The sequence below is a fragment of the Enhydra lutris genome, unplaced genomic scaffold (genome assembly GCF_002288905.1).
Source record: "Enhydra lutris kenyoni isolate GAN:26980312 unplaced genomic scaffold, ASM228890v2 scaffoldscaffold11, whole genome shotgun sequence".
Taxonomy (NCBI): domain Eukaryota; kingdom Metazoa; phylum Chordata; class Mammalia; order Carnivora; family Mustelidae; genus Enhydra; species Enhydra lutris.
Window position 1 is genome coordinate 20,542,249 of NW_019154095.1, and position 24,231 is coordinate 20,566,479.

At 36.4% G+C, this 24,231-nt stretch overlaps 1 protein-coding gene across 1 annotated transcript in view; it reads right to left on the reverse strand.

Moving 5' to 3' along the window:
• Positions 1-24,231, reverse strand: part of LOC111144542 (sarcoglycan zeta) — a 471,067-nt gene that overhangs the window by 39,065 nt on the left and 407,771 nt on the right. Inside the window, exon 4 of the mRNA XM_022498868.1 lies at positions 17,305-17,427. Coding sequence (XP_022354576.1) covers positions 17,305-17,427 — 123 coding nt within the window. The remainder of the gene's footprint in view (positions 1-17,304; positions 17,428-24,231) is intronic.

The window sequence follows — 24,231 nt, forward strand, 5'->3', positions numbered from 1 at the left end:
GTAAAAGGACTGGCTGCTGAAAGCTTATTCTGATCTAAAGTCCAAATCAACCAGGGTAATTATCAATGATAACCAAAAAATCACTCATTTCATTTCTCAGTCAGAAACTTAAAAGAGGCCATGCAATGAAACATAAATTCTTCACTAATTCTGCATGGGTTTTGTATTTGTATGGGGGAAAAGGACTGAGGCTGAGAGAATTGTGGATGAATAAGAAACCGATCCTATAAATGAATTATTATACTTGATTTAGAGAGATGTGCAACATTTATATTGTGATTAAGTTATCCTAAAACATCTTCCTTCCCAGTTTTGCAGGCATGTCACATGAGATTAAGAATTCAAGTCTGGAACCATGATCAAAACCTATGTGTTTTTTTTTATTTTCTGAAGGAATTAGGCAAATTTCCTTGGCTCATATCTGATTTCAGGCAACAGATGTGGAGGACAGTTCGAGAGCACCTTGGACTCATATTCAAGAGCGTGCCGAGGATCTCCTTGCTTCTCGGAGCCGCCGGGAGCAGGTTCAGCACAAGCAGCACCCAGGGATCACCCCAACCTTGCCAGGGAGTCAGTACCTCTAAGGCTGCTTTCCGACCAATGGGGGAAAAGCTGATGAATAAATGGCCCAGCCGTGGCTTTCAGTTGGACAATTATGAGAGGCATTTTAGAAATTCTTTTTCAGTTTGGCTGTATTTTAAAGAGGATAATACTTGGTCCTAATTTCAAATCATTTGTATAGTGTTCTCTCCTACATAATATTACTGATCCTTAGATTAATCTTGTGGCGAGATCAGGAACTAACGAGATGAAGACGCTGATTACACTACTTCTTCTCTTTCTTCTTCTTCTTCCATATTCCTCCTCTTCCTCCTTCTCCTCCTCTATCACCACGACTGCTACTGTTGATGCTGCTACTAGTGGCACTGGCGACGGTGGAAAATATACAATGCACACTCAAACTACTTCAGTCATGCGCTAAGCTCAGAGCAAATTCCAAGTCAAATAATGTAATTCTTATAGTAGAACTCTGAGAGACATGTAAAAAAAAAAATCTCCATTTTATGGTTGAAGAATTGAAGCACAGAGAGTCTAAATAACTTGCATAAGCTAAGGCATAAGCATTTAGATGATCCAGGGTTAGAAAAAGCACAAACCAATTATTGCCTGAGCATGGCGAATTTCAGTCCTAGTTCAGTTTTCTTTGTCTTACCAATTCCGAATTTGAGAAAGAAGGGAAACTATACCTCTTGCTTCTATCTTCCAGGAACTGTCAATTTGGTGACTAAAAGTATAATTTGGTGAAAGAGATCCATTATCAAATTAGTGGGTTGCAGAATAATCCTTTCCCCTCACCAAAGATCCATGTCCCAATCTGGATATCTGTGAGTGAAAATGTTACCTTAAAAGCGAAGAGGAATTCATACAACGAACTGGAATTGTCATTGCTAATCCAGGAGTCAAGGAATGCCAAGGACCTCTAGCAACTGGAAACACCCCCCTAAAAACTTTTTCTCCCAGAAAGTAGCGCAGCCCAGCAAACACCTTGATGTTAGTCCACTGATAACCATTTCAAACTTCCAACCTCCAAAACATTAGATAATAAATTTGTATTGTCTTAAACCACTCAGTTTTGGTAACTGACATTGTAGCAATGGGAAATTAACACAATCAGTTAGTAATTGGCAAAAGTAGGCAACCCATTCAAGCTGATAATGTCTTTTTCCTTTCTCCTTCCCTCTTTCCCACGTTCTCTCCCTTCCTTCATTGGGAAATGAAAGACTGTCCCAATAATCATTCAGGTGAACATGAAAATTTTATCTACTTACACAAAACACACCTACACAAATCTCCAGAGGTGAAATTAAGAATAAAATTTACCTTGACACACTCCAGCAAGTACCTTTTAAAGACAAAGGTCAGCATGATTGATGAATATACAGTTGACTTAAAACTAAAATTAGTTCCTTCGCAAATTGCAATAGACTTTTAGAATTTCTGACCAAGATTACATTAGTGTTTTCCCACAGTGACTATAACATCAGTCATTTACCTCAATCTTCCTTTGACATTGTTTGGCATATCTTAAACTTTCAATTTAGACAGCTACATGAAGATAGAGAGGTTCGTCCTAGAGCTCTCTATGATTTAGTTGAGAAAGTCAGATATATAGTATTCAAATGTGCTCATTCCTCTTCACCTTTAACTTTTCCCAGCCTACTAAATAAATCTTCTTGAAATAATGACCTACCTACTAAATAAATCAGATCTGAGAAGCTCTCTTTCTTGTTACAGAAATTCTTATTCAGGATCTAAATGGACTATATATACATGCACATACTGACACAGATAAAATGAAGTAGAAATGCTACTGGGCTAATAGTGAGGAGACGGATTTGCTCTCTGTTCTGCCATTGATAGCATGTGTATTTTGTGCAAATCACTTAACCTGAGGCTCAGTTTGTGGAATAAAGGTAATGATAAACACCTCTTTAAATACTGAGGAGTAAATGAATTACTGCAAATGACTATATTTTGTCAATAACAAAAATTATGACAGAATGTTATTAATTTCATTATTTTGATTAGTTGCAACTTACTGGTTGTAAAACTTACCATGTAATACATTTCTTATATTTATTTTTTGTTTTACTTTTATCTCATATTGTTTTCACTTAAATACCCCAAGGGCCCTATTAAATTATGCCTATTACATTGGATTGAATATTATTCAGTATGACATGTCGTGTTCAACATTATCTTGTATATACCTATGTACAAGAGAGAGATAAATGATAAACAACTGAATTTAGAAGGTCTTTACAATAAGTGCTACCAGAAGAAGAGTGTCATTCTATTAACACATAATATAAGGTAACACTTTTATGTCTTTTATAATAACAATAATAATTTCTTACATTTATTGACCACTTAGTATGTGTCAGACATCATGCTTTACAAGGATCAACTCACATTAATTCAGTGAAAATACAATGAGATGTTATTATTTATTATCTTCATATTTTATAGATGAGGAACTGGTCACTTCGAAACCTATTAACTAAATTGCCCATGATCACTCTTCTACAAAGCAGTAGAGTTATAACGCCAGAGGCAGAGTTCTTAATTGCAACACCTTGAGTCCCTACAGTAATTTCTGCTCAGCCTATTCCTCTCTAAACTCTATTCCTCCTTTCCCATCTGACCCTTCAAAACAGCTACATTGTCCTGGAACTGAACATACTTGGATTCGGTGACAGGTTATCATTGCCCAGAACTCATTTTGTTGAATAAATCCTTGAAGCTAGTTTTTCTAGTGGGCCAAAGTTAAAAATTTCTCTCAGAGTTTCTACTGTAATGGGAACTCAAAAATAATTGCTCATCAAATAATTGTTCATTATTTTTCAAATTCGGGATAGAATCTACAATAACGAAAGAGTCTTAGGATAGTATTTACTTTTTTGGCTTAGAACTCCATTTTGTACATTTTCCCCTATTTTCTCTATTAGTTTACAATAGTTTTGGCTAATGATATATATTTTTTTTTAATTTAAAGAATGCCACTATTTATCATGACCTCTGGAAGATACAACCATTCTGATCACTTTGGGGGTAATGATTAGTGTTCTTTCTCATCAGAATTTTACTTGATTCATGAGCAAAATAAGTAACTACAGACTTCTTATGTTCATTGGAATGTTCATAATGTTTGGGGGTTTTCAGTACGCCTATCCAATCAGAAGACACATGATCTGAGTAATGTTCAAATTATTTACAAGGAAATAATTTCTATATCCTTTAATCTTTGAATAGACTGACCAGGCCTCATAAGATCTGAGCATGTTCTTATTTTTTCAGAATATTTGTTTAAGAAACATCTCTTTTTTCCATTGCATTAGTTTGATTCAGATAATACAGGAATTTGTAGCTCCTATAATGACAAGAAAAAGAAATAAAAGGCATACAGATTTAAAAGCAAGAAATAAGTGGAACTGTCTCTATTTGTGTATAGCATGATTATCTATATAGGAAAGCCCCACATCTGCAAAAACTTCCTATAACTACAAAATAAGTTCAGTAAAATCACATAATGCAAATATATAGAATAAATACATAAAAAATCAAATTTTATGTATTAATAATACACATATAAAAACAAAAATTAATACACTATGCCAATTACAATTACTTCAAAAAATTAAAAAGTTAACAAAACATGCAGCAGATGTGTATACTGAAAATGACAAAATATTCACGAAAGATCTTAGTGAAAGCCTGTATAAATGGGGAGACATAACATTTTCATCAGCTGGAAGACTTGACATACTAGAGATTTTAATTCTCCTAAAATTTATGTGCAGCTTGAAAGCAATTCCTATCAAGATTTAACCAAGTACTTTTTTTAATAAATAGAAGTACATAATCTGAAATTTATATATATACATATATACATACACAAATGTATACATATACACATATACATATGTATATATATGAAGGGACAGGCCATAAAATAACAAAAGCAATCTTGAAAATAAAGTTGGAAAACTCTATCCGGTATTAAGTCTTACTTTAAAGTTGTAGTAATCAAGATACTATTATATTGTCATAAGGATAAACCCAATCTGTGTAATGAAATAGGGAATTTAGAAGTAGATCATGCCTAACTGATTTTTGACAAAGATGCAAAAGGAATTCAAAGGAGAAAGAAAATGCACTGAAGCAATTGAATGTTAATAGGTAAAACAATCAAAAAACAAAAACCCCAAACAAAAAACATTGACCTAAAATTCACATCATATCTAAAAATTAATTCAAAATGTATAACAGACTTAAATGTAAAACATAAAACTATAAAACTTTTTGAAAAAAAATTAAACCATATTTTTGGTATGTAGGATTAGGCAAACCATTCTTAGATTCAATACCAATAGTATGATCTATGAAAGGAATGAAATTGATGGTACCTCATCAAAATTTAAAATTTGTTTCACTGAAGACCCAGTTAAAAGAATGAAAAGAGAAGATACAGAGATGGAGAAAACAGTTGAAAATCATGTGCTTAATAAGACTAGTAAATAGAATATGTAAATACGCTCAAAACAAAAGTAGAAAAATACAGACAATCCAATTAGGAAATGGGCAGCAGATTATATACAGACGTTTTACTGAAATGGATGTATGGATGGAAAATAAACACATAAAGAGATGTTCAACATCATTGGGCCTAAGATAAATGCAAACTGAAATCACAGTGAAATATTACACAGTTATCACCACGTGGCTGCACACTTTTTAGATAAATTATGACAACATTAAAGTTGGAGAAGATACAAAGAAATTCACACATTGCTGGAAAGAATCTAAAATGTTATAGCCACTCTGTAAAACAATTGGGCAGTTTCTTATAAAACAACACACAGATCTACCGTATCACTGAGTAATTACAGTCTTGGCCATTTATACCAGATAACTGAAACTTACGTTTACCAAAAATCCTAAATACACATGGTCATAGTGGCTTCATTTCTAGTAGCCAAAACCTAAACAATCCAGATGTTTTTCATTGAGTGAATAAATAAACTGTGGAACGGTCATACTATGGAATTACTACTCAGTCATGAAAAACTATTGCTATAGACAACAGTTCAAATGCATCTCCAGGGAATTATGCTGAGCATAAGATAAATAAATAATTCCAAATTGTCACTACTGAAGAAATCTATATATAATGTTTTTACATGAGAAAATCACAGAATCAGAGGATAAGTGAAAATCAGGGGTTAAGGTAGGTGTGGTTTCGAAAGGGCAGCAAGGCACCCTGTAGAACTGTTTTGTGTCTTGACTGTATCAATGTCAGTATCCTGGTTGTGATACTACACTATAGTTTTGCAAGCTGTTACCACTGTGAGGAACTGTGTAAATATCACATGGAATCTGTCTGTATCATTTCCTACAACAGCATGTGAATTATAATTATTTAAAATAGAAGTTTATAGTTAGCACTCTCTCCTAAAGTCAGAATTCGGGGCTTCAACCTAAGGACTTACTTGCATCCATAAACCTATCTCAAACGTCTTCCTTAGGATAGTTAGACCTTGTCAAAAAGTGATCTGCAGCCTACCCCTAAGCATGAGTGGGATGGTAAAAGGAATTGGAGTTGTCTAATCAGAGAAATCAGAGCTGAGACTCTAGTTCATCGATGATATGATGTATCCCAGAGTGGGTGACCAGAGTTTTGACACTACTGTCAAGAAAGAACAAAAGGAGAAATGAAATGGATTCAAACTGCGGATCCCCTTTCAATCAACAACACAGGCCTGTGTTTCATTTACTTAACAGGGACTGAAATCTTCATTATTTGCAACCCAGCTACTATAACACCCTACCAAGGCAACTGATATTCAAGAGGAACAGACTAAGGGACCACACAGACATTTTTATGTTAGATTCTCTGAGATCTACCATTGTATCAAAGCCAAATTATCAGAAAGCTACAAAACAATGCTATGTAATTATATTTCCCTACATAAATATCTTCAAAGAATTGAAATTGAATATTTTACACTTGATTTTTTCTTAAACTTTAAGAAAATAATTAACCACGGTCCTATGAACTAAAATTTATCCCCTCAAGATTTGTATGTGGAAGTCCTAACCTCTAATGTGATGGTATTTGGAGATAGGGACTTTCAGAGATAATTAGGTTTAGTAGATTTCTGAGGGTGGGGCCCTCAAGATGGTATTAGTGCCCTTAAAAAGAGAGGAAGGGACATGTGACAACACAGTGAGGAGGCTGCTGTCTGCAAGCCAGGAAGAATGCTCTCACTAGAACCCATCCATGCTGCCATCTTGATCTTGGATTTCTAGCCTCCAGAACACTGGGAAAATACATTTCTATTGTTTAAGCCATCCGGTCTATGAAATTTTGTTATATCAGTCTGAGCTCACCAAGACACATGTAGAGAATATCTTCCTATATTCTGAAAAATGTTATCTCCGGTTGACTTTGTTGTTCTGTTTTATTTTATTTTAATCTTATTATTTAATTTTATTTTTTGGTTAAAACAATTTTAAGACTAAAGAAAAGTCATGAGTATAATTAAAAACATTTTTTTTTTAAAATATCCTTTGCCCAGGGGCCCCTTTCAAATTCTGCTAAATGTGATTGGCTTTAAAATACCCCTGAAAATTCTTTAACACTCCTTTCATAAAACAGTGGAGGCTGTTTTAGAAAATTTCTAGATTTTCTCTGAAACTCTCATCCTGAGCGCTTATCCTTCAATCACAGTCACTATGAAGTGAGGAAACAGAGGCACATGAAGGAACCCCATATAGATGTGCTGGCAGGCAGCCCTTTCTAAGGTCTCTGATGACAGCTATTACCAACTTCCAGGCATGTGGGGGAGCAGACCTTCAGATGATACAGCCCCCAGAGTTTGAGTTGCTTCAACTGTAGCCAAGAGAAGAAGACACCAGCTGTCTCCACTGAGCCCTGCCAAAGTTGAAGGGTTTGAGTTAAGTAAGTGCTATCATTGTTTCAAAGCCATTGAGTTGTGGGGTAGTGTGTTACACAAAATTAGGCGCTAGAACACCATTTGTCCCAGTAAAGCTCCTCGTTGACAAGGGATATGATCTAGAATCACATGGTACACCCAGTTGGCAAGTATCTCAGTTCCTGCAAGAGTTCCTCAATATTTTATGGCCTTAATATTTTGTAGAATGCCTCACAATTTAAGTTGGTAATACATATCCTTATGACTGTTCTCAGGCTATGCAATTTTGTTGGAGGTGATACAGGTGCAACCCTCAGTTCTTGTTGTGCAGGTGTGGCATGGCATCCATTTGTACCATGACTGGGGATGCTTCTGAGTGACATGGTGACAGCCGGAGCTTCACTGGAAAGTTGCTTTCTCACTTTTAAAATTAATATTTTTGTTTTAATTATGTATTGAGGCTCTCTAAACCTCAGCCTTATCTCACCTTCTCTCACTAATTTTACCATCCAGTGATATCTTCCTCTGAAATAATGACTACGTCGGTGATTGTCAAATGGGACCTTTCTAATCCCATAATTGCTTTACATTTTCAATTCACATCCCATTGTAAGGGAGAGATTATCTTTTTTTTTATTTATTTACTTATATCAATACGGATTCATAGATTTCTATTTTATTCAAGAAGTCAAATTTCTTATCTTCATTATATGTATTGATGCTCAATGTGCCTTTAGGAACCTCTTCAAACTGGCTCCTGTGTTTTTGACATGTTTCCATCCTCAACTGAATATTTCTTTACTTCCTCGTTTAAGAAAGGCACTTTCTCATTTTATTTTTTTCTTGCTCCAGCTTCAGTATCATGCATTTTTCCTCAAAAAGTCCTTAATTCTTTTTAGTGGAGAATGATATTCTGAAATAAAATCTGAGAACTAGTTGTGTTCAGTGCTCCTAGAATCACTAATCCACAGCCATCCCTATACATAGGGTTAGGAAATGCATAGCTACATATTTAGCAAGCACATTTTTAAAAATATTTTATTTATTTATTTGACAGAGATCACAAGTAGACAGAGAGAGGCAGGCAGAGAGGGGGCGGGAAGCAGGCTCCCTGCTAAGCAGAGAGCCCAATGTGGGGCTCAATCCCAGGACCCTGGGATCATGACCTGAGCTGAAGGCAGAGGCTTCACTGAGCCACCCAGGTGCCCCCTGCAGCAAGCACATATTGACACATGTTCGAATCTATAGTTATTTCTCTATCTACTCTTAGGAACTGAAAAGCATGAGTTCACACCAGTACTTCCAGTCCAACAACACAGAATTAATTCTAGCTTTTCTCCTTCCCATATCTCTGCTACCCTTCTCAATGAGTAAGAAACTTATCTCCTCTAAATAAAAGGGTATCAATATATTTAATGATTTGTCCAAACTCCCACCTGTATCCCATCTTAAAACCTGATGGACCGCTATACCTCCCCGATGCCCTCCTCATGTGTGCTCTTGACCCTGCCATGCTTCCTTCCCAGGCTACACAGATACCATTCTTGGGTTACCTCAAATGTCACTGATCTATTTTTTCACCCTCCACATGCTGTCTCCTGCTGTACTGGTCTGTCTTTGCCCTTGGCTGCCCACCTTCTAGGAAGAAAGGAAGGAAGGAAGTTAGGAAAGAAAAAAGGAAGTTAGGAAGTTAGGAAGGAAGGAGGGTGGGAGGATGGCAGAGATGAAGTATCTGTTCATCTGCTATCAGCCTCTTGGGTTACTTTTCTACAACTATAACTTTAGGCCTTTAACCAATTAAACAAATAGTGAAGACTCGTTTCTACCCCTAATTCATGTAACACAATTGTTTATTTTTAACTTGGTTTCACCCAGATTTTGTCCCCATTCAGCTCTGCAATATTGTCTCAGTCTCCAGATTTACCTCACCCCTTAATGATCTGGGCCTGATATTTGGGATTTCCTTGGTACTTCCAGTTGGAATTTCTCCATTGATTTTGACTTCACTCTTTTCACACAGCTCTATACATTCTGAGTTGCCTAAATGGAAAAATTTCCCACTATAATAACTCTGTGGCACTCAATCCTTGACTTCAAGAATTCTAAGTTGCAGACAGACGGAAAACTGAATGAGTTGACTGATCCCACTAGAGTGTGTATGTTGGAAAGAAATAAGAAAAATGTCATATTAAAATTTTTAAGAATCTTGATAATGAAAGTGAGGTTTCAGTTTAATAAAGATGACAACAGGGAGTGAAGATATGGTCTTGATTTACTGAATGACATGATAGTAATGACTTTCAGAAAGTAGATATGTCAGAATTAAATGCATGGAAGTCTTCTGCGATAGGTAAAATAGATAAAGGCGATTGCTGCATTGAAGCAGGGCAAATTTAAGAGCCATTTTGAAGGGTAATACTGTCTAATGGATAATATATTAAAACTATGCATTTTTTTCTTTCTTTCCCTTTGAAGTTACATATTATAACTATATTATTACATCACTTCCTGTGGCAGAAATGGTTTTCTCGGTCAATCCATTCTTCCTTTATCAATAGAAATCTCCACCCAAAATTTTAAAAGAACATAGCCCAGTTAGAGCTAACATTTCTTTGCTACCCTTGCAGTTACACATAAGCATGTGACTAAATTTTGGCTGATATAATATATAAGTGTTGAGTGCTATTTCCAGGTTGGGATATTGTAAGAAAAGTCTTTTCGTTTTGCTTCCTATTTTTCTCACTTCCCCCATGCTGGAATGCAGAGATGATGGTATGTGACAGCCTCAGATTTATGGACAAGGGCAATATCATGAACTAGAGGCATACAGAGGTGTAGTTTCTAAGGAACATGTATCATTGGATGCCTCACAGAGCCTGTCTATGTCTGCATGGTTAAATGAGAGAGATGAACATTTTGAGAATACAACTAGTATTATCCATCTTCTTCTATCCTTTTTTGTATATTCTCTCACAAAGTCTTCAAATATCTCCAAATATCCAGTGAAGTACATAGTTCCCCAGTTCTAATATTGAATAAGATTTTCACTTCACGTATTTTCACCTCTCTTGTTTTTTTTTTCATCCATTGTCTGATGTCTTTTATCTTGTTAAGTATTTCAAAAATATTAAGCAAATTAGAACAGTAATGATGTTTAAAAATTATTACATGGTGGCATTTATTAAATACCAGATTTGTACCAGGATTGGGCCTAAGTGATTTTCATATCTATCTTTTACCTTCACCAAAAATCCTGGGTGGTAGGTGATTCTTATAATGCTCCTTTGAAGAAGAAGAAAAAAAGAAAAGTGGTTTCAACATTTATAATTCATGTCTGTGTGTGGAGATTGTCATAACCCAATTCTTCTGCATTCAGACATCAAGACCAGTCATGGTTTGCAGCCTTTGCTTTTAAACTGTCTAGTTTCCTTTAATGTACAGTTACCTGCTTGTTTACAAATAATATTTTTGTGTGTATTTTGTATAGTGTTATTATTATTTTTGCCAAATGCATTTTTGCAATTTGGGTGAGTACAGTGTACTTCAGGTTTCATTCAGGCTATCCGTTTGTTGTAAACCTCTCCAGTCAGCTGGTAGAAAATCTCCTGTGTTCTACGTGGTCAGTCTCCTGTGACTGTAAAATGTGCTCCTTGGTAGTACTCCCAGCTGTAGATCTACCAGCTTGAAAGCTTGTTCAAATCTGGGCAATAAAGCAATAAAATATCTGCAGTCTTATTTTCTCTAAGACATTCCCTCTGGATGTCATAATTGCTGTATATTGTACAAATATTTATACTTATGCAGCTGTATAACACTGAAATGAAAATTCAGCATAGAAAGAAAAAAAAAGGCTAAAAGAGATTCAATCATTTGCATAGTATGGCAGGCAGAATAATGAGGCCCCCTACCAATGATGTTCTCATCCTAAACCCTGCAGACTGTGAATATGTTACATGACAAAAGGGATTTTACAGATGTAATTAGGGTTACTAATCAGTGACCTTAAAATAGGGAGATTATCCTGGATTATCCAGGTATCTGGGTAATGCAATAGGCAATGTAAGCATATGAGCTATTAAAAGCAGATAATCTTTCTCCAGCTGTAGGCAGAAAAGGAAATTAGAGAGATGCAACAGGAGGGAAAGTTAGAGGGATCTGAATCATGGGAGGAACCCACCCAGTGTTCTTGGAGGCAGGACACATGGAAAGCATGAGAAGGAATATGGGTCACCTTTAGGAGTAAATATCAGCTCCTGATTGACAGCCAGCAAAGAAGCAAAGAAACTGCAAGCAATAGCAGTAGACCATTTTCTATAAGTAACGTATTTTTAGAATGTCATCACAATATATAAGAAACCAGACTATTCATTTGCACAGTGGCTGGATAAATTATATCTTTTAAGACATTTTGTGGGTTTAAGGCCCATAAGAAATTTAAACATCAGTGGAAAATTTTAAAACCAACACACACAGATGTTGATTCAAGCCCCCATTCCAACTTTTATAAAGGAGTTGTCTTCTTTACAACTTCCTTTAGGTTTCTATTACACAATTATATGTTCATTAAGTTTTGCTTTAGTTAAAGTAGGAAACATTTAAACGAAAGCTCGGAAAAATACAATAAGTCACGGAGAGGACTGTTAGTAAGGTGCTCAGGGCAAATACCTTATTGTTTGAGAATGGCATGGTTCATTATTTATACACTTCAAAACCTGCAATCTTTTGTTACCTGGAGATTTGTCAGGGAAGATAGAGTGGTACTAATCCTTAGCATCTCTAAAATCTGTATCATCAGTAACTCTAAAAGGCAACTAGAAAACAGAGTGATTTACCCAAGTCCACAGACTTGAAACGCCACACCTGAGATAATTAAGTGATTGCATATCACTTTTCTCAGCTCTGGGTTTAATCACATTTTTTCCGATGCTATTCAAACCAAGTGGCTCTGTCCTGTGGGCTGTGTGTTACCACGTTCTTGGCATTTGGACAGCTTGCAGGAACAATGGTCCCAGCTAATCGAAAGCTTGATTCCAAAGCTGACCTCCACACAGTGTGCCAATTTAACAGCCAAGAACAAGGACGTAGAAGACTAACTAATAAAAACAAACCAGGAAATATTGATTTCAACCCAGAAGCGTGGTGTTTAATTTAAAAGGCAGCTCTTCAGAAAATCCCTTCTTCCGTTGTCAAACAAGCACTGGAACTTGTCTATTTTCCCATCATTCAGTTAGAACAGGGACGAAGCAGTGATATAGTCTTGGCTTTCGAGCAAACATTAGGGCACAGGGTGGGTGCAGGGTTGAGATTCACTATTTTTTTCAGATTTCCAGCTTTAATTTCTACTGCCTGAAAAAAAGGAGATATCCTTTCTCCTTATACCTTTAGCTGTTTTTCCTCTTTTCTCTCATAAACAAAACAGAGAGGTCTACGTCCAACCCATAGCATAAAATTTAACATCGAGGTAGCTTACATGGCTGAAGTTTTTCACTTTATAAAGTCAAAGGACTTAGACTCCCTCTTTGTTTTCTAAGTTAATACACTACTTGGAATACAAATGAAAGTGCAGATTGCAGTTGATTGATTCTGCCTGAAAGCACTAAATTTAAGAGTCTTCTAGGTGTAAAGGTTTATATCTTTTATTTGTTTACCTGGTCTCAAAAGATAATTGCAGTAAGTGATATCTTAGACCAATATTAGATCTCAAAAGATAACGGCAGTAAGGAGTATCTTTGACGAATTTTAATGAAAAGAAAGTTCTCAAGTATGCATATGTGAGCTAATGTGTAACACTCTAATACATTTAGCCATGTAGAGATGGTAGGTTAAGGTCAAAGATTTATCAAAATAAGGTCAAAGATTTATCAAAATAAGATTTAAGCAAACAATTACTGAGCAACTCAAGTAATAACAAGAGTAAAAAATGAGAAATTTTTGGCATGCGATTGCTTACCATGGTGATGGGGTAATGAGGCGTGTTGTGGGTGTTCAGGTAACCATTTGTGATTTTCCATCTATCCTCCTGCACCTTAGGAGTATGTGAACGTATTGGGTAAATCCCTGCTACTTTTTAAGTAGAGTAAATGTAAATATCCTGAGCCATGCTATATCTATGAATAATTTTAGTCATAAGTGATTTTGCCTCAGGTGTATAGACACATTGTCTAAATAAATTCATCCATTTCTGTCACCTTGGAAGAGAAGTCCATATACAAAATGCCACTGCTTGTAAATTATAAAAAGCCAGAAAGAAATCAATTGTTAATTCCAATGGCTATTGTTTAAATAGAAAATTTGTGCCACAAATTTAAAATTCTAGAATCAACCCCACACAGATCTTTTGTCACATGTAACTTTGAAGTCTTGTCAGCACAGCTACCTAATTTATATGAAGCACCCTGGAGTCCGTGTCTCTTTGTAGTGTTACTTGTCAAATGATTCAAGCACTGCTTCAAAGTGGATGTGAGTTTCTAATCAATCCCTGGGCCTTTAAATGGTATGCAATGCGACGCACAATTTTTTCCTCTAAGTATGTGAAATTCTAAATTATATTTGCCCTTGCTGTTTTTTTTTTTCTTTATTTTAAAAGTATTACAGGAAGGTAAAAAGCTCCTGCACAGTAAATATTCGATATCCTGCTAAGAGAGAAAGGACCTAGCAGGAATTTGAGAGGGTGTGTGTATGCTTGTGTCTATGCGTGTCTGTGGGTAAATGGGCTCTTCTGTGAGAAACAAAATACGCTGGATCCTGGGGGAGTTTTAATCCAATTAAAATACTGCCAACTTAGCATTTCTTTGTTAATAACCTGGAGCCTCTTGTCCATACACATCAGGTTAGAAACAGGGGTTGCTTGTTACAGATATTCTGATTCCCTCATCTCAAGTGTTAAACTTCAAACCCTCACAAAAATTTTTGGCTGGATTCTGCCGTCAATATTAAAATTATACTATATTATTATTTAGGATCTTTATATTATATTATAATTTATAATTATTTGATTGTAATATAATCAAAATTATATTATTATTTTGGGTCTTCTGGAAGCATATGGTACTGACTCCTACTCTAAAACTGATTGATTTTCTGAGATAAAGGACAAAGATCAAAAGTAGTATGAAGAATAAATTCAAAGCTATGTGTATATGTTTGAGACAGAAAGAAATGGAAAAAGAGAACCAGAATGAAACATATGTACCTGTCCACCTGCATATCAAGATATACATACATGCATATACATACACCATGCATATGTCCCACGCACACATTCACATGTACACCGGGGGTGGGGGAGAGAATAAGTTAGCAGAGATGACTGCCTGAAGGCAGTTAACTGAAAAGAAGAACTCAGATTTTTCAGGGAACACTTTAATAATTCCCATTAACAAACTAAGGATGGCAGCCAGGTTACCAAGAAAAAAGAGGAAAATAAAGATGAGTATCCATGTACCTCAAAGAAAAATTTAAAAACTAGTAACTGAATCTAATGTTTTACTGCAACTGTTATGAGACAAGTCAACATTAGATCAGAGGAAGTTAAAATTCCATGAGTTCATAAAAACTGTCAAGAGCTCTATAACTTCCTGTCATTTATGAAAGCAAAGTACTCAATGGGAATATCCAAATATGGATGAAATAATTTTTAGATATCTTAAAAGCTATCTTAGGATTAAAGCTGGTAATGAGTAGACACTACCAACATAAAAGATTGTTAAATATTGAAATCACGTCTGCTTAATCACCCTGAGTGTATTTCTACCTGGGTTCCCTGCTTTCCCACCAACCAGCAAATCAAATGTTAGCACCAAGGGCCCTAAAGTCAATGTCCATTTCTATTTGTCTGTGCTTCATGCCAACCAAAGCCCTCATGTGTTTTGTTTTGTCCCTGCCCCCCAGACTCAGGGCTTAGAAAGGTCAATTTTTGCCCCCCTGTGGGGCTTCCTTTCCTGACCTTTCCAAGGAAACTGAGGAAACAAAAGGAGATGAGGCAGTTGGGCAGTCATGGGGGACACTCCAAACACCAACCCAACAGTGCAGGCTCCAGCTACTCCACAGAATATCCCATAAGAGAAAGGAAGCTGTGGGAGTCAGTAGGGACTGTGCTAGTGGGTTGTTACCTGGGCCAAAGAGGCCCAGTGAGGATCCCCATTGAACTATCTTTGTCGAGGGGCATCTGTCTCTTGATTTCCACTCAGGTCATGATCTCAGGGTTGTGAGATCAAGTCCTGTGTTGGGCTCTGTACTGGGTGTGAAGCTTGATAAGATGCTCTCTCTGCCCCTGTCCTCCATGCCTCCCACCTTCTCTCTCTCTCTCTCTGAAAAAAACAAAAAAAACAAAACTTTGTTGAATTTCAGTATCATTTGGCAGTACAACTTTCTTGAAATACACATAAGTCCTCAAGTCTGGAACATTAACAATATTAATATTATCTTTATTAATAAATACAAAGAGCTGACTACGACAATGTCTTCATTATGTGCTGAAAATATTCTAAAACACACATGTACACATAGGTGTGCACACATACACTGGTATAATTTGAATACTAAAGTTATCATCACCATCTCAATCATTTAGATGAAGGAAAATTGGAGGCAATGGGTTTATTTAAATATTGAATGGTAGAGGCAGGATTCAACCCCAACAGCCTGAGACTAGAGGCCAATTTCTACATAACCTGTTCTCACATGGCCCACGGGGTTCAGTAGGACTTAAATAGATAGGATAGATATCCCATGAGCCGTTCCTAAACTCACATTTGGGAAACACTAGGTCAAGCTTATTTCACTTTTTTTTTTTTTTTAATGTAGGCCTCTTTGGGTATTTTTAAAATGTTATTGAAATTACATGTATTATGATTGCAAATCAAGTAATTCAAAGAGATTTTGCTTAAAATAGTCTTCATAAAATCTTTCCCTGCTCTCAGGCTTGCTTTTATCTTTGATTTCTGCTTTTGTTTTTGCTTCTTAATTTCAGTTGGTGATTGACTTTTTAATAGCTCTAATATTAGAATCATGACTTTAACAACTTCTAAATAATATGTGGATGGCACCATTCCTTTTTAAATTTATTTATATTTTTATTTTTTTAAAGATTTTATTTATTTATTTGAGAGAGAGAGAAAGAAAGAGAGCGTGAGCACTAGCATGGGGGAGGAGCAGAGGGAGAGGGAGAAGCAGACTCCCTACTGAGCAGGGAGCCCGATGTGGGGATCACTTCCAGGACCCCCAGGGATCATACCTGAGCCAAAGGCAGATGCTTAACCGACTGAGCCACCCTGGCGCCCCAGGATAGCACTATATCTTGATATATACAGTTTTGAGAATAATTATAAGCCAAAGAAGGTAATTTTATTTACTTGTAACTTTCCCCCTACTTCATTCTCTAGTTGATACTTACATTTTAGTTCTTCTTTTGCATATATTGCATATATTCTACTTTTAAATGATACCTCTGAATTGTAATTGTCTATCACCTTGAGTTAGCACTTCTTACGGTCTGCATCCCACTTTTTCTTCCGTTCTGCAGACCCACTTTCCTCCACCTATCCTTCCCCCTGCCTAGGACATACAGCTTTACTTTTATATCACGAAAGCAGTGATTATATTGTTTCACAGTGTTTACATTGTCTTCTGCCACCACAACCAGTTGTCTTCTATTTGAAGACTCCTGGGAAATCCAATGGTGTGAGATCATGTTATTACGTGAACTCAACTTTCTGCACGGGGATCATACATCTTATAACATAGTTCTTGTTCAGTTCCATATTCTTTCAAGAAGTAAACAATGCTCCAAAACCTCAAACTACAGTACCTGTGACTTTCAGCTTTTCAGCCCCAATGGTAATCTCATCTTCATCTGCAGAAAACAGCACCCTGCCATCTTCACTCGCTCTCACTTCAAATCTTTTACACTGAGCTTCCACAGCATCAGCTCCTATGGTCAGAGGAAAGGTTTAAAAATGAAACTGGTAAGCAGGAAACCATCAACATATTTTTTTTTCTAAAAAAAAAATATATATATATATATATTTTTTTTTTTAGAAAAAGGGAGGAACACAGGTATTATTTAGTTATTTTATCTCTGCAGTATGTTTTACACCCGAGTTAATATTTTTAAATTGTTATCCTTTCCAGTAGGCTAAGTTGGTACAGTTTGCTGGGCTAGGACAGTTGGGCATACATCTGACCTCTAAATGCTTGACGTTGTCCTAACAAGGTTTTTATGTTTAGCTAATTAAAAAAAAAAAAAAGCTTTTGCATATACACAAGGAGAAATGATGTCTGCTTTGTTCTTGGTTATTGCCTGAAAACTTGGCTTTATACCTAGTACGTGCTAAATGCTCAATAAATACTTGTAGACAGAATGACTCCCATGTTCTTTCTGTAAGCAGACAATAGTCCCCATGCTTGCTACATCACAAAGTACTTGTGAAGCATTACTCAGCTGTGAACCTTCAGCTACTCTACATTTCATATATGCTAACACTATAATTTGTTCACCCCTGATTATCACTGAATGCGAATGCATTTGACAGTCGATCTTGCAAAAAAAAATTGTTTTTAGGCCTCTCCAATGTATCTCCTCATCAATAATTTTCTTGATTCATTAAAATACAGTATTAAATAAATATAGTCATACCATGTAATTGGATATCTGTTTCTGATTTTATTGGACAATTTTGCATATTAATCCATCTATAAATCACAAAGGCAGTTCCATATTTGGAAAACATGATTAATTTGTGAGTTTGAAGGGCTTTGACAAGAAGATCAAACTGGTCAGAGGGTGAGGAATTGCTATTTCCATAATAGCAATTTATTTCATTTGGCATAACACATTTGGCATATGCTACGTCTTCTCCTCCTACTGAGATCTGGAGAATGTCTCCTCTGCTATCTACATCAAAAACTCTTATTAGATACAGTCCAGCCCAGTCAGGGACCTAGACACATCCCACTTGTGCATACCTCTTTTCATTTACTTTACATAAACTATGAGCTGAATGTTTGTGTCTGCCAAAAACTCCTATATTGAAATCCAAGTCCACGTGGGATGGTATTAGGAAAGCTGGTCTTTGGGAGGTGATTAGGTCCTGAGGGTGGAGCCTCATGAATGGAATTAGTGACCTTGTAAGTCTGTCTTTTCTCCCTCTGTAATCTGCCAAGTCAGGACCCAGTGAGAAGCCAGGTACGTACAGGCGGGGAAGCAGCCTCTCGCCAGACGCTGGGTATGTTAGTGCCTTGCTGTTGGAATTTCCAGTATATAAAGCTGTGAGAAATCAATTTCTGTTGTTTAACCCCACTCCCCTCACCCCCCAGTCTATGGCATTTTGTTATAGCAGCCCAAACACACTGAGACAATGTACCATCATTATTTTTTAAATATATGACCCCTAGGAATTCAAAACATAAGACCATCCTTGTACCCCAAAATTTCCTCCAAATTTAAAATTGAGTCTGATTTCTAGGGGTATTTAGGGTAAGAAGTTAGATAGGTGAAGGAATACCGGACGTAAGCTTCCTGTCCCTTTCCATGGCTCTCAACCCCACCTCAGCCCTGCTCCCAGTTCTAGCCTATGGGCTTATGTATCTTACACCCCCACACCATCATAGCTTCTGCAGGGCACTTAACAAGAGGAAAGTATTAATTCCAAACTCTGATAATATGTGGGATAATTTCTCTGAAAACAAGATGTATATTTTTCTTACAAGAAACTACATGTTTTCAGGTTCACATAGAAAATTTTAAAATTACGACAATGTTAAGTCAGATAAAACTGATGTTAACCTTGCAGGCTGTCAAGATCAAAATAGTATGAATTATACTTTAACGTCTGTTATATATTTTTTTTTCTTTTTTTTTTTTCCCCCCCGCCCCCATTTCCGTCCCCCTCCTCCCGCCCCCTCCTCGCTCCCGGTCCGCGACAACCAAGTCTCCCCGCTCTTCTCGTCTGTTATATTTTTTTAAGCAAAGCACTTTTCTTATGAAATCTAATGACAATATTGGAGAAACCATGGAAGACCTACTGTTCTTGGTCACAGTTATTGCCTTTGATCTGGCAAACATGATTTCAGCAGACTGTATTCACTTGAGTGTGTCATCTGCTAATCATGACCTTACCTTCCTGTATTGTGCTTTTAACCTTTAAACCAGACTAACCCAACTGGGTGGTGTTCAAAAAACTGTGCTTGGGGCCGGTGTGTTGATAAATGTGGCTTCTAAGTTTGGAGGCTTCTACGTCTCAATCTTCAAGGCACTCAGACATACACTAAATCTGAACTCCCTAAAAGATATTCTAGATATTATTCATATAAAACCTTAACTTGTACAGCATGTGGCCATCTTCAAATATACTTACTTATTGGGTAAATTGATCCACAAAATATATCAGTGACTTTAATGACACTCAAGTGCATTAGATCACTATATGTATATAATATTTATAATATATACACACATGCTATGTATGGTCACAAATTTATAAGACTTCTTGGCATAACATTTAATCTCATTATATCAAAGATACTTTATTAACATAAACATGCTATACTGTGTGTCACATAAACAAGTAGAAATATAAGCAGAGTACCTGGATATGGCAAAGTCAGTTGAAATCTTAATTCATTAAATTTAAATAAACAAAAGCTAATAAACAAGTAAAATATATGCACACCTGGAATAGAAAAAATGCGTCTAGGCCATAAATAAATGCATGCAGAAACATTCAATTAAAAATAGATATATAAATTAATACTGTAGACTACACTTTATTCAATGTATTAGTAAATTTTCAGAAGGCAAAACTATAAGGAATTAACAATATGTTGGCTGTAAATATTTTAAATCAGAAAATAATTTTAAGTATGTTGTACTTCTGTACATTGCTTTTCTGCAAATAGCAAGCAGTAAATGCACATAATTAGACACATATTGCATTGTTGTGAATATTTATGTTTGAAGTTATTTCATTAGGCTACATGAAATTGAATTTATTATGTCATAACATATTTCATGTTGTCTTATTCTATTTTTCATGTTCCTAGCTTCACATATTTGCTAGATGAGGTCAACTCAGGATTCAGTTGATCAGAGGGGCAGTAACGCTCAGTTCCATTTTTTCTCAACCAGCAATGCTTCCAGAGTTGCAGGAAAGCAATATGCCTGATGACTCTGCGTAAGGAGTTCTGATTCCTTTGTAAATAGATCGTGGGAGATAGGGCTGTCTGGACTGTTCTGTATTTTACTAGTCATCTTATATTTTTAAGATTTTTTAAAAAGATTTTATTTATTTATTTGAGAGAGAGAGAGAGAGAAAGAGAGCACAAGCAGAGGGAGGGGTAGAAGGAGAGGGAGAAATAGGCTCCCCATTGACCAGGGACCCTGAAGACACAGGGCTCCATCACAGGACCCTGAGATCATGACCTGAGCCAAAGGCAGATGCTTAACCGACTGAGCCATCCAGGCACCCCTTCACAAGTCATCTTAAACACTAACTTGCTAAAATCTCAAGACTAAATGCTTCCTTAAGATCATCTGAGGAAGTTTATGTTAACAACTTCAAAATCAAACAAAGAGCAGTCAGGGATAAAATAAGTAAAGAGAATTGGCAGGAAAAAGAGAGAAAACGTAAGCCAAAACACAGTTTCCACAAAAGGGTTGAAGTATTCAATATATATCCAAATATTTTCTCTAGTTTGCTTAATGTTCTGTATATATTTCTTAAAAGCAAACAAAAAAGCAACAACAAAGCTAATTTCTTTTCTCCTCCGAGATGGCTCCATTTCCTTTTTGGAACATGCACATTTCTTACAGTCATATTCAGTAGCCAATGGCGTATCTGCTGACAAACAGAGAGGCTCCAGTAATTTATCTGTCTTTGCATTTTCTACATTAAATCAGTCAAACACATGAATTGGAAAATTTTCTCCAATAAAAATCTCTACAGGGGCTCAAACAATATATTTCCATGGGGGCTCTTGGTACTATTTAGTCCTAATTTAAAGAAAACAAGGCAAAGATCAAAATGGCTATGTCTAATTATCTCTGGTGTGTTTTCCTCAAGCATATCATGATGGATCTTTCTTCCTATATAACTCTGATTTTACATGTTGTCAATATTTTCAAGGTCTTGAAAAAGAGTATTATTAAAAGATTTGAAATTCCCACAAGAAAACCAAAAACAAGAGTCAATAGAGTCAACTAAATACAGAGTTCTGAAATTCCTGTTTTAGAATTATCATGGGCCCCCAACAAACAAAAACAAAGAAGCTGAAACAAAGTAAAAGAAGCTACTTACATAAAATATAAATATAAATAAGCATTGTACTTTATTTTACACTACGCATGTCATTAAAAACTCTCATGTTGAATGTTTTCCCTGAGTGTATTTAGGGAGAGAAGAAGGAGCAGAATGAGGGAAAGGTTACAGGGGCCAGGCTGGGGGGGCTTATCTTGGAACAAGAGCTCCTGAGCCTTTGGCAATTGCAATCTACACTGGATCTGGTCAGAGATTAGCAGCACACCCTGTCCCCACAACTTACCCCTCCAACCACAGGAACTGATTTGTGTTTTGGAAGTGGAGGAGTAGCCATTTTTTCTCCAGCAAATAAGGTAGCTCTAGGAACCCTGAGGTTACATTCCCTACCTGGGCCTTCCTACCATCCTGTGTCTAGACCACTGCCTTGTACACAGTAATTCCTCAATAAAAGTTCATTTTTACAAAACAAATGAGTAAAGGGGAGGAAAAAAAAAAAAAAAGAGGGAGGGAGGCAAACCAAGAAACAGACTTTTAACTCCAGAGAACAAACTGATGGTTTCCAGAGGGGATGGCGGATGGGTGAAACAAGTGACGGGGATGAAGGAGGGCACTTGTGATGAGCACCAGGTGTTGTGTGAAGTGTTGAATCAGTATATTGTACACCCGAAACTACTATTACACTGAATGTTAACTACCTGGAATTTCCACCATTTGTACTTTTATGCCTTCTTTATCACTCCCTCGCCCATCTATACCATAGCTATGATCACATACTACTGCTTTCCATCTTCTTTCTAAAAAAGATATGAAAATCTTATACACATAACAATTGTATATATGTTGTTACCCACCACCTGGCTGAAGAAATAGTTATTACCAACACAAGTCTTCAGCATAATCTGTTCTTCAGCATAATCACATGCCCCTCATCCTTGGGGAGTTCTAGATGTCAGCCTTATCCTGAAATGAGTTTTTGTCACTTCCATCTTGTAACTTTATTATTTACGTATATACACATACACACATACATACACAAACACATAACTTTACAGTACTTGTATTTTTCAGTGACTAGGTTTTTTCACACAGCATTAGGTTTGTGAGATTTATCTATTTTGATACATCAGCTTTCATTTATTCACCTTCATCACTATTGTCTATTACATGAATATACCAGTTAGTGATCCATTTTCTACTGGTAACCTTATAGGTTTCTAGACTGTCAGAGTCAGTAACAATGATGCTATGAAAGTTTTTCCCACAAGTCTCCTTCTACACTCAAGCAATTCTAGAGCTGATGCTTGGGTATGAAATGGCTGGATCATAGAGAATATACTTCAAATTTACTAGATAATAAAAAGCTGCTTTCCAAACTGGCTGTATCCTGCCAATAGAGTATGAGAGTTTTGTAGTTCTACATCATTGTCAACACTCATTGTTATCAGACTTTATAATTTTTGCCAATCTGGTTCCTAGAAGGTATGCCACAGTGGTTTCAATTTAGAATTCCTTGACTACTATTGGAGTAAATATCTTTTTTATGCCACTGCTCCTCAGTCTTCTTTACTGACAGTATATTCCCCATAGTCAGAACATGGGGGCATGTGGGCTGACTCTCTGTCTAGAAATGGTGCAGTTCTCATAGGGATATTATTCTCTCCAAACAAAGCAATTAATTCAGACACAAATGTGTGACTCACTCTCCTGATTTTTGTTCTATGTTTTGAAAAAGAGGCACGTTTTTCTTTTCAGATCACAGATGCTCAGTATGATAAAAATTAAAACTTTTAAGGCTAGCTATCAGCCCATCAGTGAAAAGGGGGGAGAAAAATAGGAAAATGAGAAGAACATAGAGCCAAACCTGAAACTATTGTTTAAATGGCTCAGTCCATCCCTACGACCCAGCAATCGCACTACTGGGTATTCACCCTAAAGATACAAATGTAGTGATCTGAAGGGGCACGTGCACCCGAATGTTTATAGTAGCAATGTCCACAATAGCCAAACTATGGAAAGAACGTAGATGTCCATCAACAGATGAATGGATAAAGAAGATGTGGTATATATATACAATGGAATACTATGTAGCCATCAAAAGAAATTAAATCTTGCCATTTGCGAAAACATGGATGGAACTAGAGGGTATTATGCTGAGCAAAATAAATCAGTAAGAGAAAGATAATTATCATATGATCTCCCTAATATGAGGAAGTTGGGAGGCAAAGTGGGGGGTTTGGAGGATAGGGAAGGAAAAAATGAAACAAGATGGGATTGGGAGGGAGACAAACCATAACAAACTCTTAATCTTACAAAACAAACTGAGGCTTGCCAGGGGGTGGAGGATAAGGAGAGGGTGGTTGTATTATGGACATTGGGGAGGGTATGTGCTATGGTAAGTGCTGTGAAGTGTGTAAACTTGGCAATTCACAGACCTGTACCCCTGGGGCTAATAATACATTATATGTTAATTAAAAAAAATG